General features: G+C 40.9%; 1 protein-coding gene across 3 annotated transcripts in view; it reads left to right on the top strand.

The window, feature by feature from the left end:
• Window positions 1-16,354, top strand: part of kif26bb (kinesin family member 26Bb) — a 35,765-nt gene that overhangs the window by 17,008 nt on the left and 2,403 nt on the right. The window contains exons 8-14 of one of the 3 annotated variants that reach the window (XM_022204853.2): window positions 1,548-1,819; window positions 4,172-4,349; window positions 4,496-4,634; window positions 4,765-4,924; window positions 6,734-9,770; window positions 12,922-13,091; window positions 15,138-15,288. In XM_022204853.2, coding sequence (XP_022060545.2) covers window positions 1,548-1,819; window positions 4,172-4,349; window positions 4,496-4,634; window positions 4,765-4,924; window positions 6,734-9,770; window positions 12,922-13,091; window positions 15,138-15,288 — 4,107 coding nt within the window. Of the gene's footprint in view, window positions 1-1,547; window positions 1,820-4,171; window positions 4,350-4,495; window positions 4,635-4,764; window positions 4,925-6,730; window positions 9,771-12,921; window positions 13,092-15,137; window positions 15,289-16,354 lie in introns of all 3 variants that reach the window. The other 2 variants (XM_022204852.2, XM_022204854.2) reach the window with 2 other exon arrangements.

Raw genomic sequence — 16,354 nt, 5'->3', positions numbered from 1 at the left:
TTCATCAATTTTAAAACATGTGTGCTTTTCTAAAAGCTTCCTATTGCCTGAAATATCGACATACGGCACAAAAAGACCCAAATGTTTTATTCTATGTTGCTGTAGCGCTGAGCTCAGAGGGGCCTGTAAACAAAGTGGGCTGTAATATGTTGCTATTAGAGAGATGGAACCCTGCACTTAGTGCTGGTGGAGGGCTTTAATAGACCTGTGGTGCACACACACACACACACACACACACACACACACACACACACACACACACTAAGGACAGGGTCTCCTTGGAGCTGCTTTTTCACATGACGCCATCCTCCGTAAATCTGATTGAATTACTGGCCGATACAGACTCCATGTGGCCCACAGCCAGGAGGACATCAATCTCCTCCACAGAATACTATTCCCTCTGAATAACGGCAGGCAGCTCGGCCTTTAATTGGAGTAAACCAATTCTCTTATCCTCATTCAATTAGAGTTTGGATAAGACCAAGAGAAGGTAAAACAGGCCCATAACTCAAAACGAATGTGGGGCAGAAGGGCAGTAGGAGACACAGCATGGCAGCGGTCCATGGAGGCGTTCATTTGTGCTCTACTGGCAGGTTATGTCCGTGTCTTGTTCCTGCCTCAGCATTCTTCTACATCTATGTGCGTGTGTGTGGAAAACACGTTTTCTTTTGTAAATATCTGTTTACGATTTATATGACATGATCATATCTATGTGCAGTGCAAGCTACTACTGGGAGGTAAACTAAGCTAGGACAGGCCATTTGTTTTTGTTTATTATAAAAAATATAGTGGCAGTTTTTCTGACGTTCACGGTGAGACATGATTCATTCAACCATTGCTTCTGACAGTCTGTGAGCAGTGTGTTATTTTTATCTTTTGGGACAATTATGACTAAAATATGCTGTTTCTAATTGCTTTATGTTTCTGGTTATTATCTCCTGACCCACTACGGGTGTAAAAACACAACAAAAATATTCCCACGCCAAATACCTGCAGGTCCTACAGATGTTACTGGAACACCTTAGATCCTGCTCTACATGATGAACTCTTGACTTATCACTAGTTAACTTCTGCATCATCATGTTTTTTTTCATGACAGCTTCATTTGTTTCATTTCAACTCACCCATAATATCAGATTGAGAATAAAGGACATAGCGAGGAAAAAACTGTAAAAAAAAAAAATCTGGGCTTTTATCTTCATTCAAATGTTAATATGCAAAAACAATATGCTAAAAGTGGGTTGAAGGGAAATTCAGAAATAAAAAAATGAAATATCAAGCTCCAATTTCATAATTATCCTTTTAAGTTTCAGTATAAAATGTTGAGACGTGAACAAGCAGACATGATGTGAGATGGAATGACCCAACTTTGTACCGTAAAGCATTTCACAGAATGACTGCACTGTCTGGTTTACCATGTTGGGCTGTTTTTGGAGCTAAAATAGGTCCCATGCATTGGTACTGCTGATCTGTGTGCAGCATGTGTTTATAATATTACAGATGGAGGGTACATACATGTCTCTGCTCTGCTCCGTCTCCTCCATCAGGCTCCTGGTCCAGCATGGTGGGCAGCAGTGAGAACATCCAGAAGCTCGGGCTGATTCCTTGTGCCATCTCCTGGCTGTACAGCGGCATCGAGCGGCGCCGGGAGAAGACCTGGACCGACCTGACGGTGTCGGTGTCGGCCGTAGAGCTGTGCTGTGGGGAGGAGGACACGCTGAGGGACCTGCTGGGGGAGGTCGTCCCATCATCAGGCGGCATCCAGGACAGCCCAAAGGCTCGGATTAGACTCCAGGAGGACCCGGTCCACGGGATGCAGGTAGGAGGACAGAGGGGGGTTAAATTCATACAGTGGACCAGTAAAATCACAGCATCATAACCTATAAATAACTCCAAATGTTCTCCTTTTTTTTAGTGCAAAAACAAATGTTCACATTTAAGGAATTACCTTTGAACAAAACATCATGAACATCCTGAAAGACAAATAAGTTCTATTTCATCCACATTCATCCTCAGTTTATCATTTCCACATTACAGCTTCCAGATCACAGAGTGTCTACAAAGGAACACAACATTTAGTCACCTGGACCTGAACCATGGAGGATTTTACTTTATGATAAAAATGACAAAAGTCAGACACAAAAAAGCCAAAAAAAAAACTACAAAAACAAGACAAAAAGTGACAGTCACAAAAAGTGGACAAAAATGAGACAAAGAATTACAAAGATGACAAACAAGACAAAAAAATGACAAAAGCGATAAACACAACGACAAAAAGAAAAACACAAGTGAGACAAAAAAAACACAAAATGACGCAAATGATACACAAAAAAATGAATAAAGGGAAACACAAAATGACAAAAATAAGACAAAAAACATAAGCGAGACAAAAAGGAAACAGAAAACGACAAAAATGAGAAACAAAACGACAAAATGAGAAAAAAAATCAGACAAAAAAGACATAAAACAACTAAAACAAGACAAAATATTACAAAAATGAGACACAAAACAAAAGAACAAAGAACAATCCAGTATTTTACTTTATGATCAAACAACTTGTCATGGTCTAGAAATGATTTTAAGTTTATAGTTTTACTAATTTACAATCTGCAGTTAATGTCTTCTCTGTAATTTTTCCACTCTGAGGACCGGATTGGACCCTCTGGAGGACCGCTTTTGGACCACGGGCCTCATGTTGGACACCCTGATCTAGTCCACCTTTGCAAACATAAACAAGACCTCTTAAATCTTAAATCTGGCAAGTTTTTACTGCTGAGTGGCGGCATCTTTTTGGCAGCTGATCCTGTAATAAATCAGAGACTCCACCTGGAAACGAACAGACAGCTGAGTGTTATTTCACAGCGTTAAACTGGACAGTGCACACACATTACTGGAAAAGCTCCAGAGCTAATTTTTATTTAGACAGACGGTCTGGATAATGAGGAGATGGTGCTGGTAGTGAGTGAAACCTATTAGGCTGCATAACAGATTACATCTGATCACATTATGATCCCTCACACTGCTGTTTGTCAGCTGGAAGGTCGTTAGTGGAGGTATGCCATTCTCTGTTCATCAGTGGAAGCTTCACCGACTGGAAGAATGGAGACACTAATCCTAAGAAGTCTGTACTAAGATTCTGCAGATACTGTTTTTCTTAACTGCTTTACATTCCAGAGACGAAGAAAACTTTCTTAACTTAAACACTACAGATAAAGTCGACGTGAAGCTCTATTTTTGTACCGTTTTCTTAAGAAAAAGGACAAGCCAAAATAGAGTCCCAAGTGTGTCAGAACTACTACCATCAACCAGATGTTTACCATGGAGATGTCTGCTTCTTTCACCCACTTCCTTCTTCTTTATGTTTGTCCCATCACTGTTGCCAACAGTCATGGACCTTCCTCAGTTTGTACTTTGACATTACATGTAGTGTTGTAAAGTCAGATTCAGTCAGAGCAAACGTCTGTCCAAGTCGTGTAAATCTCTTATTACCTTTATTTATTCATAGTGACAGACAGTAGAGGAACTCTGTGAGCATAAAGCAGAGTCATTGCCTGTGGAAGTTTTCTACTTTTGTTTTTCAGAACTGAATCATTGTCATTTTAATCTGGCTTTTTGGACAAGAACTTACAAAAAAAAAAACACACACACAACATGACTCCCACAAAATGCAAAAAATGACCACAAAAAGATCTAAAGATCTAAAATGCTGTCAAATGGTCTGAAAATGACCAAAAAATTAGCACAGACACACAAAACAACCACAAAAATACAAAACATGACCACAAAAATGCTCAAAATGACAAAAAATGACGACAGAAAAACACAAAACGACTCAGTAAGACAGATAAGTATCATATAAAGACATAAAATGATGACAGACACACAAAATAGCTACAAAAAAGTGCAAAATGATGACAAAAACACCTAAAATGATCACAAACAGACTGAAAACGGCCACAAAGGGGCACAGTTAGTGAAAGGAGTATTTCTGAGTGCAGTGACTGTAGGATAAAGACGCCTGCATCTGCTTCCACATTAACGTGTCTTTTTTAACATTCTGTCAAAACAAGACAAATCATAATAAGCAAATTCAATGTTGAAAAGCAACAAAGGGCAGATTTTATGAAGAAAATGACTCCATCTAAGAGTTTGTCTTCTTTCCTTGTTCCAGCTACGGAACCACAACCGAGTGAAGGCCCCGACGGCTGAGCGGGCGGCTTCCCTCCTGGATGCCGCCATCACAGCCCGTCGACACAACGATTTTGTCACCTACCTGTCCCACAGCTCCATAATGTTCTTCACTCTCCACGTCCAGCCTCCTCGGACAGAAAGCAGCACCATCGGGAAAGGTTGGAATCAAACTTTTAGCTGCCAGCTTGTCCCTCTGGAATAACAGTATTCACCATAGTTACTACCAACAATCACTGCTTCTGTAATTCACCGAAAGCTCCTGTTCTTTTCCCACTTTCACGCTCCTCTGATTTTTCATCTCCAGGTTCACGTGGCTGCACTAAGTTGACCATGATCGATGTGTGCAGTGGAATGAGGGGCATCAACAAAAACAAACCTCCTCATGCTGACCTGGGCCCGATAGTCGTGTCTCTACTGAGTGGACATAAAACCGCCTCCAGCAAGTAAGAAAAACTCCAAGACATCATAAACAGATGGCGCACAGAGTTTATCAGTGAGCTTAAGTGTTCTCTTATCGTCATCATAAAGTAGAGGTTTGCCCATTTCCACCATCTAAAAAGTGTCTCTGCACAGGGCCGGTAAGCTGGCGATGCTCCTCAGAGAGTCCTTGGGTCATGCTAGCTGCCACACCGCTGTGATCGCTCAGGTCACTGATTCACTGGTAAACCTTCAGGAGACCTTCTCCACCATCCAGCTGGCTTCTCGCATTCGCAGGACACAGAAGAGGACAAAGGTACTGCAGATATTCAGTAACCTCTTTCTACAAATTCACCACTTTGGAATGGCGTCAAAGTGTTGAAAGCCTTTACATGAACGCAGTACGACTCACCGCATGCTGACTGACTGTAGCTATTTCTGCTGAGCGTTTCATGTTGCATTCTCCTCGTCTCTTCGTGTTTCCGTTTCAAAATCTCTTTAGCCACTGCAATAATAACTGCAGAACGACAAACTACACGCTGAAAATGGCAGGTTTTGACACAGATTTGGGTCATGCCATTGGCTCTTTCTGATGATTTAGCCATTTCCATGACCACGCTTGGTCCTGATTTGTGAGGGACACCATCACTGCATCCTGGGCTTAGTGCCACCCAAGATGACTGTGATTGGTTAAAAAGAAATAAACGAGCCAATGTATTTTTTCTACCTATAGGCAGTGATGGGATAAATGGCGTTAGTTCTTTTCAGTAACGGGTAATCAAACTAATTACTGTTTCCATCGTTACAACGCCATTATTATTTATTATCATTATTTTATTGTATTATACATTATTATCATTGCCGACGAGTAAATGTGGCACGTTATAAACTAAAGCTACTCACTGGGGCTCTTGTCGTCCGACTTGGCTCTCAGCCACAGGAGCTGCAATGAGGGAGAGACGAGGCAACTGCAAAAGTGATGATGACTGGCTCAGGCAGAGTGAGCTTTCACAGCGAGCCAATCAGAGGCAGTGTTCAGTTTACACACAAACCAAACCCAAACCAGCAGAGGCAAGCTGCAGCAATGACGAGTCTGGAGGGAAAGTACAGACTCTACTTTATTCTCCTAGAGGTAAAGGGCAAGAACATACATGTGAAGTGTAAATTATGTCCCGGAGCCAAGTATTTGTCCGTTGTAAGCAACTCTAATGAAGCATCTCTCAACGGCACACGCTTCTACAAAACTAGTGGCCAAAGACATTGTCGACACAGTAACAAAGAAGGAGCTAAAGCTGAATTTTTTTGCTGCAGCTTCACAAAAACTTGCAACACAGACTGAACTGAATGGAATGATAGGCACGTATGTTCTTGAGAACATAAACGTCATCAACAGCTGACTCCTTCAGAACCCTCATTGGCAAAATACTGGAGAGAGCAGAAAGACATTTTCTAAATACATCGATGCCGAGTAGCTAAAATGAATGTTGAGCTCAAAGGGGATTTGAAGAATTAGAATGTGTAACTCTATGCAGCTGGCTGTGAAACCTGCTTATAGAATAAAAAAAATCCAAATTCTTAGACATATTTAAACTAAAAAAAAGAGAGTTACACAATAGTTAATTTCCCTGGTAACTAGTTACATTTTAGAGGAGTAATTTAGTTACTTTTGGGGGGAAGTAACTAGTAACTATAACTAGTAACTATAACTAGTAATTACTTTTTAAAAGTAACCTTCCCAACACTGCCTACAGCAGAATAATAATGAGGTGAAGCCAGAGCATTTGCTGGTGCTAACATGCTCCTGTGCAGATCCACCTACAGCCGGGCATCCAGTCACTGTTTGTGTTAGTGGAATGCTTTTTCTTTATATGTGTCCCCACTCTAACCATAACTGTCTAATTTGTCCTGTAAATGCAGTGAAATGACATGTATGGAGCATCAAATCTGTAGAAATGACAGAAATACAGCTTAAGTTGTGTCCTATTTATCTGCAATTCCATGATATCATATTAGAGATTAACATTCACAAATAGTACAAATGTTTTCGGTTTAAAACTTGCTGCACAGACCATCTTATCAGTGCTTCAGTATTCGCTTAATAACATGGTTTCTCTCTATCCAGCAGTCCACGTCATGCTCTCCATACGGGAGGAGTTTGACCAAAGAAAAGAAAGGCCTTCCGTCTTTCTCCCTGCGGGCTTTCCACTCCACCGATGAGGTTGATGTCGACATGCGTCCTTTCCGTCTGCGTGGGGAACTGGACGAACGCTCCAGCAGCGACCAGTCCTGTGACACAGTTATCCAAATAGACTGCGATGGCTTGGTTAACTCTAAAGTAGCCCCCAGGCAGGTGCAGCCCGAGTTCGTGCCCATCATACCTTCACTGCATCCTAACAAGGCCGACTTGGACGACCCGGAGTTCACCGCTCTGCTCCAGGAGCTGCTGAGAATTCCTCAGCTGCAGGCAGAAAAGAAGACGGAGGAAACAGTTCAAGGGCACGTTGAAGCTCTGAAAGCAGAGAGGAAGCAGCCAGAGAGGGACTGTCTGAAATGTGACACATTTGCTGAACTTCAGGAGCGTTTGGGTTGCATTGATGGAAGCGAGGTCATGGATGTACTCAAGTCTTCCTCTAAAAACGCTTCTCTTAATAACACTCCAACCAAATCCCAGCCCCAGAAAGACTCAGGGAAACAGGCTGAAGCATCAGAAGCTCCACAGACGTCGTTGAATCAGGGCTTAGGTTGCAGCCAGACCTCTGCAGGAGAAAAGCAAACAGATGGTGCTTTCCCTGGAGACACTTTCCAGAGAGAGGACTCAGGCCTGTACGACTGTGAGGAGTGTGGTGCGACCAGCTCCAGCGAGGAACTGCTCAATCAAACGCTCAGCCGTAACATGACCTGTCGTACTGAACCTCCTAAAACTGGAGCTCCTAAACCAGGTGGTGAGCTCTCCTCCAAGGGCTTTAATGCAGATGAGCAGTGTAGTCAGCCTTCAGGAAAACAAGAAAGTCCTGAAGCTGCTGATTGGTTCAAACCGGACAAAAGGGCCTCACCAGTTGGAAAGAGCACCCCCATATCTCCATCCTCGTCTTGCTCGGCTTCAAACACTTTGGCTAAAAGTGTCGTACTTGGAGATGTGCTGCATAACCGCCCCAAAGAGGACATTAAGGAAATGAAAGCCACGATTACAGTGACTGTTCAGCAGCCGCTGGACCTAAAGGGTCAAGATGAACTGGTCTTCTCTATGGTGGAGGAGGTGACCATTAGTGGAGCGTACGACAGAGGGAGGACAGGTGGAAACATTATCTGTATCAGGGATGCTGCTCAGTCTCAGGCAAACACTGAAGGCTCTGCCGGTTCTCAACCAATCAGGATAATCAGCAACATCAGTGAAGAATCTGCTACAGGTTCCTCTAATGCAACCAAAACCTCAGGAATTCAGCCTGAAGCCACAAAGGCTAGCAACGAAAAGCCCCAACATCAGTACAGGAGAGAGAAAGGGTTCCTGCCTTCATTTATAAACCACATGTTGATCGACACGGATGTGGGCTGTGATTTAGACGGTGCCAAAGAAAAAGAAAGTCGTCACCAAACTGAGCCCAAACGATATGATGTCAAATGTCCAGAACGTAGGAATGTTCTAGAGAATAAGAACGGGAACAACACTTGTTACTCTTCTAGCCGTCAGATCTCTTACAACCCGACTGTCCTGGAAGATCCGGGTTTCTGCGCCAAACCAGCAGAAAGCAAAATGTTTGAAAAGCAACATGCAGACAAGCGTCACCTTAGAGACGGAGAGCATGTTTGTTCCACTCAGAGGGTCTCGGAGGGGGGAGAAGTCGTTAGCAGAGATGTTGGGAATCCTCCCAGGAGAGCTGGCGTCTCACCTGGTTGCCATGAAACCGCCCTGGCTTCCTCTAAAACAGGCAGTTTACCTCGAGGCTGGAACAATACCAGCCGCCTGGACGGCCACCTCGGCTGTCACGTGGCAGACCCGAGGGGGGTGACATCATCCAGTCCTTGTAGCCCCGGGGTAACTCTGGAGAGGAGGCAGGCCAGACAGCACTCACCTGCAAACCACAGCCTCCACATGTCCTCTCCTCGGAAACATGGAGCAGAGTATAGACAGGAATCTAGTGGTGCTCTCAGAAAGGGTGGTGGGTCTCTGTATGAGATGTCAAGTCCAAAAATGAAACACAAGAACATAAGCGGCAATGAAGAGAGCGGCAGGCTTTTCAGCGCCAAACTGGAGCAGCTGGTTAGTCGGACTAATTCGCTGGGGAGAACCCCGAGGGACTTTCCAACTCTGCAGAGAGGCGGCAGCAACACTTCCATGAGCTCTAAGGGGAGCTCCAAGGGAAGCGTGGAGGCTGGGGCCTGTAGGTCAGGCCATAAAGGAAATAATGAGCGGGATTGTACCTTTCCTAGAGCCAGCAGGAGCCCCAGAAAGAACCCCCGTTCAGACCAGAGTCACCACTTCTTCCCTTCTGAGAACCATGCGGCTCATTCCGGTCGTCATTCCAAGCTCTCTGCTGTCGGGAAGCTAAAAATGGCCGGCCCCAAAGTTCGTCGTCTGTCCGCCCCCAGCATCAAGAACCTCAGCATCTCCCACAAGAACCTGCAGCACTCCATCAACCGCAGCGCCAGCCTCTCCCCAGACAGCAAGTCGGTTAGCTTTGAGCGGACGTCCTCGTTTTTCTCCTCCTCCCCTCCCAGATCTCATCACTCCATCAGCCGGACTCCGAGTCAGAGCTCCACGTGTTCGTCTACTAAATCTGCCATCCAGGGGTTCGTCAACGGTCGGATCTCTGACCTCCTTAAAGACAAACCCTCCAGTCCGACAGCAGCAGGACCGGACCAAACGACGGCGCTGCCCTCCCCGTACAGCCAGGTGACGGCGCCCCGCATGCCGGACCACATGAGCGGACACGCCAGCGACACGACCAGCGTGCTGAGCGGAGACCTGCCGCCGGCCATGGGGAAGACGTCGCTGTACTTCTCCAACAGGAACAGCCTGGTGAGCAGCGGCTACGACAGCATGGTGAGGGACAGCGAGGCCACAGGAAGCAGCGCCTCCACCAGAGACTCGGTCAGCGACAGGAGCGGCTCCATGCTCAGCGTGGCTCGCAGCAGCAGGTCATCCCGCAGACGAGGAAACACGGGTAACACACCTGGACTAGCAGGCTTTTTAGAACATCGATACACCACACAGGGAGAACATGCAAACTCCATGCAGAAAGATTCTGGGAAGGCCGGGACATGAACCGGAGATCTCCTAGCTGCAAGGCTGATCCACTGTGCATCCATTAACCCTCCTGCTGTCCTCATTTATGGGCACCAAAAAATATAGTTTCCTGGTCTGAAAAAAAAATCTAAAATTCAGCAAGAAATTCCCCAAATTTCTGACAATTGGCAAAACCTTCAGGAAGAAAATTCCAATACTTCCCTAAAAGTTTCCCTTAAAAGTTTTATTTAAAAAAACAAAAACAAAAAACAACAAATGTGGTGAGAAAATTCTTGTAAATATTTTCAAAAAAAAAAATTAGTAAAAATCTTCCAAAAATCCTAAAAATATCTAAAGTGAAAACTTCTAATATTTTCTTTAAGAACATTCACATAAAAATGAACCAAAATCCAGCGAATTTTGTGAATGTTCTTAAGAAACATTTTTAACATTTCTTTTTTTCTGCCAAAAATGTTCAAAAATTTCCCAAAAATGTTGAAAATGTGGACATCAGAAGTTTCACTGTGAATTTTTTTTTTTGCCCCCACATTTTCAAACTTTAAAACGGGTTAATTTGACCCGCAGGACGACATCAAGGTTAATAACTATATTTATACGTCACCTTTGGAAACAGACTTTACGTGGTGCTTTACAGAAAAAAAGAAAATAAAGGTCAGTCCAAGCAGAAAGAGCAGAGAGTCAAACATGGGAAAACACTTCATTACGACAACACCAGATAAAATAAGAAAAGAACCAAAAATCCCATATCCAATCAGGAAAAACAGCAGGTAGAATAAAAGAAAATAGAAGTTGAAACCACAAAGACAAGATTAGAAGCAGTAATAATAATACTAGTAATAGTAAATAAATATGTATGCAAGTAAATAATAAAAGGTAAAAGAAAGATGGAAATATGTTGCGTAGAGCAAATTCAACAATAATAAAAAGAATAAGTTTGTTGTACAGGACCTTTTAAAAAACAAAGCGCTTTATAATAAAACACATCAAATTAGTCAGATAATGAAAATGAATGAACCAAATAAGATCACAAACATGCAGCCCAGCAGGACTAAGCGTTTAGTTAAGACCCTGTGGTGTTATTTAACAGATTAGGTTTAAAAGGAGTTGACAGAAAAACTACAGATAAAAGGCTGAGACCCTACAGTGTTATTAACCTAACCGATGTAAAACTACAGCGGGACAACACGCATTAAAATGACAGAACCTTACTAACCCAAAGCCATATGATAACAGATTTCCACCCTGAATCCAGTCCTCTGCTCGGATAAAGGAAACGGTTTTTATGAATCACAGATACTCCAATCTTACTAAAACACATACTGAAGCTCTGATCTGGATGAAAACTGAATTATGGATTTAATCCGATTTCTGAAGCCTTGATTTCTTTTGAACAAACCATTTTCAAGATTCTATCCAATCCAACGGCCAAAACTTGATCAGATTACTTCAGAAGAACTGGGCTTTTAACAAACCTTTCTGTCTTTCACTTATATCTGCTTATTTATTATTATTACCACCAAAGAATGCAGCAGAAGAAAGAGATTTTCTAATTATTTGAGCCTCTAATGACTTCATGGTTCTGCATCTACAACACTAACATGAGGTGCACAAAAGTTACTTTTTTTTTATTATATTTCTTTCATTCGGTTTTTAAAAGCTCCTTCAGATTCAGGGTTCTGCAGTCAGTTCCAGGCAGAGCAGGTGCAGAGAATTTAAAACAGTGTTTCCCAAATTCAGAATGAACCTTTGGCACGTTTAAAATCATTGGAACGTAAACGGTAATAGCTGTGGGTTTTAGTGATGCAGTCACATAAATAATGTGGAAGTAGATGAAGGCTAGCTTTGTAAATAAAAGTTTACCCGTGGATAAGACGATGTGTACCAAAGACATTTAACTGGAGCATATGAGGAGGAGTGGTGAGTAAAGACTCTACAGCCTGACAAATAAAGGTCAAATTTAAAAAAAAAAAAAACTAATTTAATTAAAAATCCAGACTAGGATTTACTCCTGAACTGTCATTGCTGGATCATCTGCTGAAAACAGAGTGACATAGTCAAAGCTCCAGTCAGAATAAATCCATGATAAATGAAGGTTTGTGTCTGTGTTTACTCCTGGGAAACTGAAGCTAAATATTAGCCTCAGGACGAATGCAGCTTCCTCGCCTCTGACGATATTCATGAGATCCAAGACAACAGACGTGATTTCTGCCACTGTTTCTGGGATGACTCAGAGAATATAAATAGTAGATTTATATTTGTGCTTTATGACTTAAAGAAAACTACAGTTAGGATTTAATCAGCAGCAGGTTATTCTGAGGGACTTTAAATCCATGAGCTCATCGATCACAAGCGTTTTTTTCTGCTTTTATCGCTCCATTAGCAGCAGCAGTAACACAGTATTAACCAGCAGAAACACTTCCAGACGTTTCCCATTAGAAGGACTGTATAACCGACTGAATCAGACAAACACTCACATCACGTCTCTGTTCATATATTAATGATGCTCCTGCAGGCTGAATCAGGCTTTTAATGCAGAAAGGAAACGGGGTCTGACTGCCTTCTACAGACGTGTGTCATCTCTAATTAATGTCACATTAATATGTTATGCGGTCCGTTACAGGCCAGAACCGTCATTCATGTAAACATGGTGCCAGAGGTTTAGTGTTGGCAAAGAATAACGGACGAACTCACGCAGCAGTTTCAACGGGCAATTCAGCAATTCATCAGTTTTTTTAGCTCATTATTTTTTGCTCATTTTTTCCCCATATTTGGGTCTTACGGAGTTTATTGTCTCAAACAACAGTTCACACTCTTCCTGCCTCTATGAGTGGGTAAATGCAGGTCAAATCCAGGCATTTTTTATCGGTTTTCATGACAGGCAAAAAAAAGAGATAAAGATATTGACCAATATCACATTTTTATGCTAATATCGGCCGATATTTTCAGACATCCCTACTAAAAACAAATCAACAAAAGTGTAATTCTGCATTAAACACTGTTGGATTTGTGGACTTTTATGAGTTAAAAACTCAGAAACTGTCTGTATTTCCGCCGTCTCCCTGCTGCAGGTACTCACCAGCGCCGTCTTTCCCATGATGCCCCTCCGACCCTGAAGCGCTCCACCAGCGGCCTGAGGTCCCGCTGGATGGACCGAGGAATCCCAGAAGCCTACGAGATCAAAGTCTATGAGATCGACAACGTGCAGAGGATGCAGAACAGAGCAGGTGCTGGCCAACAGGTGCTGCCTTTATTCTGATTTTTTAGGACCTTTATGAACCTCTTCTGGCAACCAGCCGGAAACAGACGAACAGGATCCTGGACACAGATTTCAGTTTGTAAAACAGACGGATTCACCTGAAAAACTACATCTGTTGGACTAACTTAAATAAACTGGTTCAATTAACAACACACAACTAAATGAAGTTAACGAGTAAAATCAGTGCCACTGGTTAAAATTAAATCATTTAATTTCATTGCTGCAGCTTAATTTTGAAGAAGATGATGTTATTTAGCTGAGATTATGGTCGCCAATCTGCCTAACAAGTTGAAATATTGACATTAAGAGTACAAAACTATTTATTATACGAATTTACCTGAGTAACAGTGTCAGAGAAAATTAATTAAAAAGCTGTGAAATACAGTAATGTTTGAAAACGGTCAAAATAACAGCAAATATCTGTGATCTAATGATGTTTTTACCTGATTAAAATACAGTAAAACAGTGTAAATCTACAGTGTCGTTAAAGGAAAACAAATCCTATTTGTGCAGATTAGGCCTGAGTTTGGTTGTTTGTGTTTCATAAATAAGAGTTTGTTTAGCTAGAAACTCATTTAACAAAACACAGACAGTTAGTAAAATATTTTAAATCCTAACACCTGGCATTCACATATGTGGATTTTTTTTTCTTCTCAAAAGAGCTTATTGTTCATAATAATGATAATAATAAAATATCAATTAAAATTATAATAATAAAAATAACAACAAAAATAATCTAAATATAATATAGATATGATAAAAATATAATAAATGTAATAATTAGATATTATCCAGTTATTGTATTTATTGGTTTCTCCTTATCCCAAATAACTAGAAAAAATCTAAAAAGTTCAGGTCTTAGGAGGTAAAATGTGTCTTTACTATGCATGATTTTAATAATAATCCAATATGTGTCATTAATGAGACTTTTTGCTGATTTAAACAGTAAATTTAGTGTAATTTTATAATCAAATGTTGGGAAAGAACTAATTATTATTTATTCATTTTCGATGCAGACATTATTGACCTTTTTAAAATTAAATGAAATTATTTTGTGAATTCATGCTTTTTCTGTGATTTTGCGAGTAATTATGTGTAATTTTACAAAATTAACTGTTCAGAAAGTTAAAAAAAACAGTAATTCAAGGTCATAAAGTAATGAGTCGTGAAAAATAAGATGTAAAAGTGAGGAGAAGGAATTTTATTTATCGGCCTGAAGGCTGCAGATCATCATCTGCTGGAAGTCTGAGGAGGACGGACTCTGACCTACTGAGAGAAAGATAATAGAAGCATCAGGCTGCTGAAGGAGAGAGCTCTTAAAGAAGTGACTGAAAGTGACTCCAGCTGGAATAAAGCTCCAGAGCAGAGCGTGGTGAGGAGGGTGAGGAGGGTGAGGAGGGTGAGGAGGGTGAGGTGACGTCAGGTCCCCATGATGAGGTCTGGCCTCAGGAGACGACTCTCCGCCTCCTCCAGCCTCCAACACGCCAACTTTGATGCAATTTTAATGACCACATGGGGGAAAGTGGGTCAGAGCTGCAGCGGGAACAAAGACAGAAGCAGGAGGGACAGGGTGAAGGAAACATAAGGCAAGATTTAAAAAAGGAAAGAAATGCACACACTGATTTAATGAAAGTATATGTTTTAGTTATTGTTTGTCCTTTAGGAGGACAGAATGAATGAAACATAATTCCCCTCTCTGCAGCCATGCCTGCATCATATCCTTTATATTTAGACGTTCTTTTTTATTTCTCTGTGAGTAATGCTCATGTACTGACCTTTAAAATAAGGTTAGAATAATCAGGCTGTTTTATTTGCCTCCCCAGAGGTCTACTCTGTGCCCTGACACGGTGTTTATGAGTGTGAAGACAAACCAAACAAACCCAGACACCACACGCTGTATATTTAATGAGAACACGAGGAAAGCGACGTGGGAGGCTTTTATTCTGGAGGAAGCTTTTTAAAATGACTGATTATTTACTGCACGGATGTTAATAAAAGCAGTGAAATGTGTGTTTGTGTGTGTTTTAGGGGCCGGCGTGCTTCAGTGCCAGGCTGAAGTTTCTGGAACATCGTCAGCAGAGGATCTCAGAGGTTCGGTCCAAATATTCCAGCCTGAGGACGGAGCTGGAGGAGGCCAAAGTCAACCTCATGCTGCAGCCCGACAAGTGGAACCGAGAGTGTCAGTAGAGTCCTGATTTATCTGGTTTTTTACTAAACAATGAAAAAACTAACTAAAAAGACAGATCAGGAATACAGAGTTTACCATTAGCTCACAGCTTTCTCCTGTTTAGTTAAATTACAGATAATAATTATTAATAAAAATAAATAAATATAGATGTTGACTGCAAAAAAAACTGTTCCTCATCAAAAGTCAGGCCTAAAAGCACCTTATTTAGCTAGAAAATATTGTAATTTAACAAAACAGAGTAAAATATTTAAAATCAGTCTTTAATATGCATAATCCTAATAATAATCAAATATCTGTCATATAATGAGACTTTTTTCTGATTTAAACAGTAAATTTAGTGTCATTTATAATCAAAGGTTGGGAAAGAATTATGAATAATTAATTATTATTATTTATGAAAATAATCATTTTGATGGACATTATTTACAGTTCTGACCTTAATATGTGCAAAAATACCATTATTATCATTATTTTAAAGAAACATTTATATAAAGGATTTTTAAAAATAGTAAATAACTTTTTAAACTGTTTTCTTTAATTCCACAGAGAAATAAATAAACAGGCTCTACTGAATAATGTCAACATTAAAAAATCTGTATTTTTTTACAAACAGTAATTTATCCTTTTACAATGTGTGACATAAAATTATACATTTACACTACAGATATTATTACTTTGCAGATTTTTGGGATTTTTTTTAATTTCACAGTTTTTGAATGTGAATGTATAGTTTTTAAAGTTATATTTTTCATGTAGTTTTTCCTTTTTTACTGTTCTTTTTCTCGTGCAGTGAAAATATCACTTTGGACAGCTAATAATAACTTTTCAAATTCTTTTAGTTAATCTGACAATTATTATTTAATAGTTGTGCTGTGAAATTAGAATTCGCATAAGTTTTTCTTGGTTACATTTTCAAATAGCTTTTTCCCCACATCTGTTCAGAACATTGGACTAAATATTGATGAGCAGAGCAGCAGAACCAGGTCGTAGTTCAGATCTAAAGTCTTCATGTTTCAGATCCTGGAACATGAAGAGCTGCTGGTTGGTCCGCCTCAGA

Source organism: Acanthochromis polyacanthus, chromosome 16 (genome assembly GCF_021347895.1).
Source record: "Acanthochromis polyacanthus isolate Apoly-LR-REF ecotype Palm Island chromosome 16, KAUST_Apoly_ChrSc, whole genome shotgun sequence".
NCBI classification, from domain to species: domain Eukaryota; kingdom Metazoa; phylum Chordata; class Actinopteri; family Pomacentridae; genus Acanthochromis; species Acanthochromis polyacanthus.
This window is presented reverse-complemented; position numbering and strand designations above follow the sequence as displayed.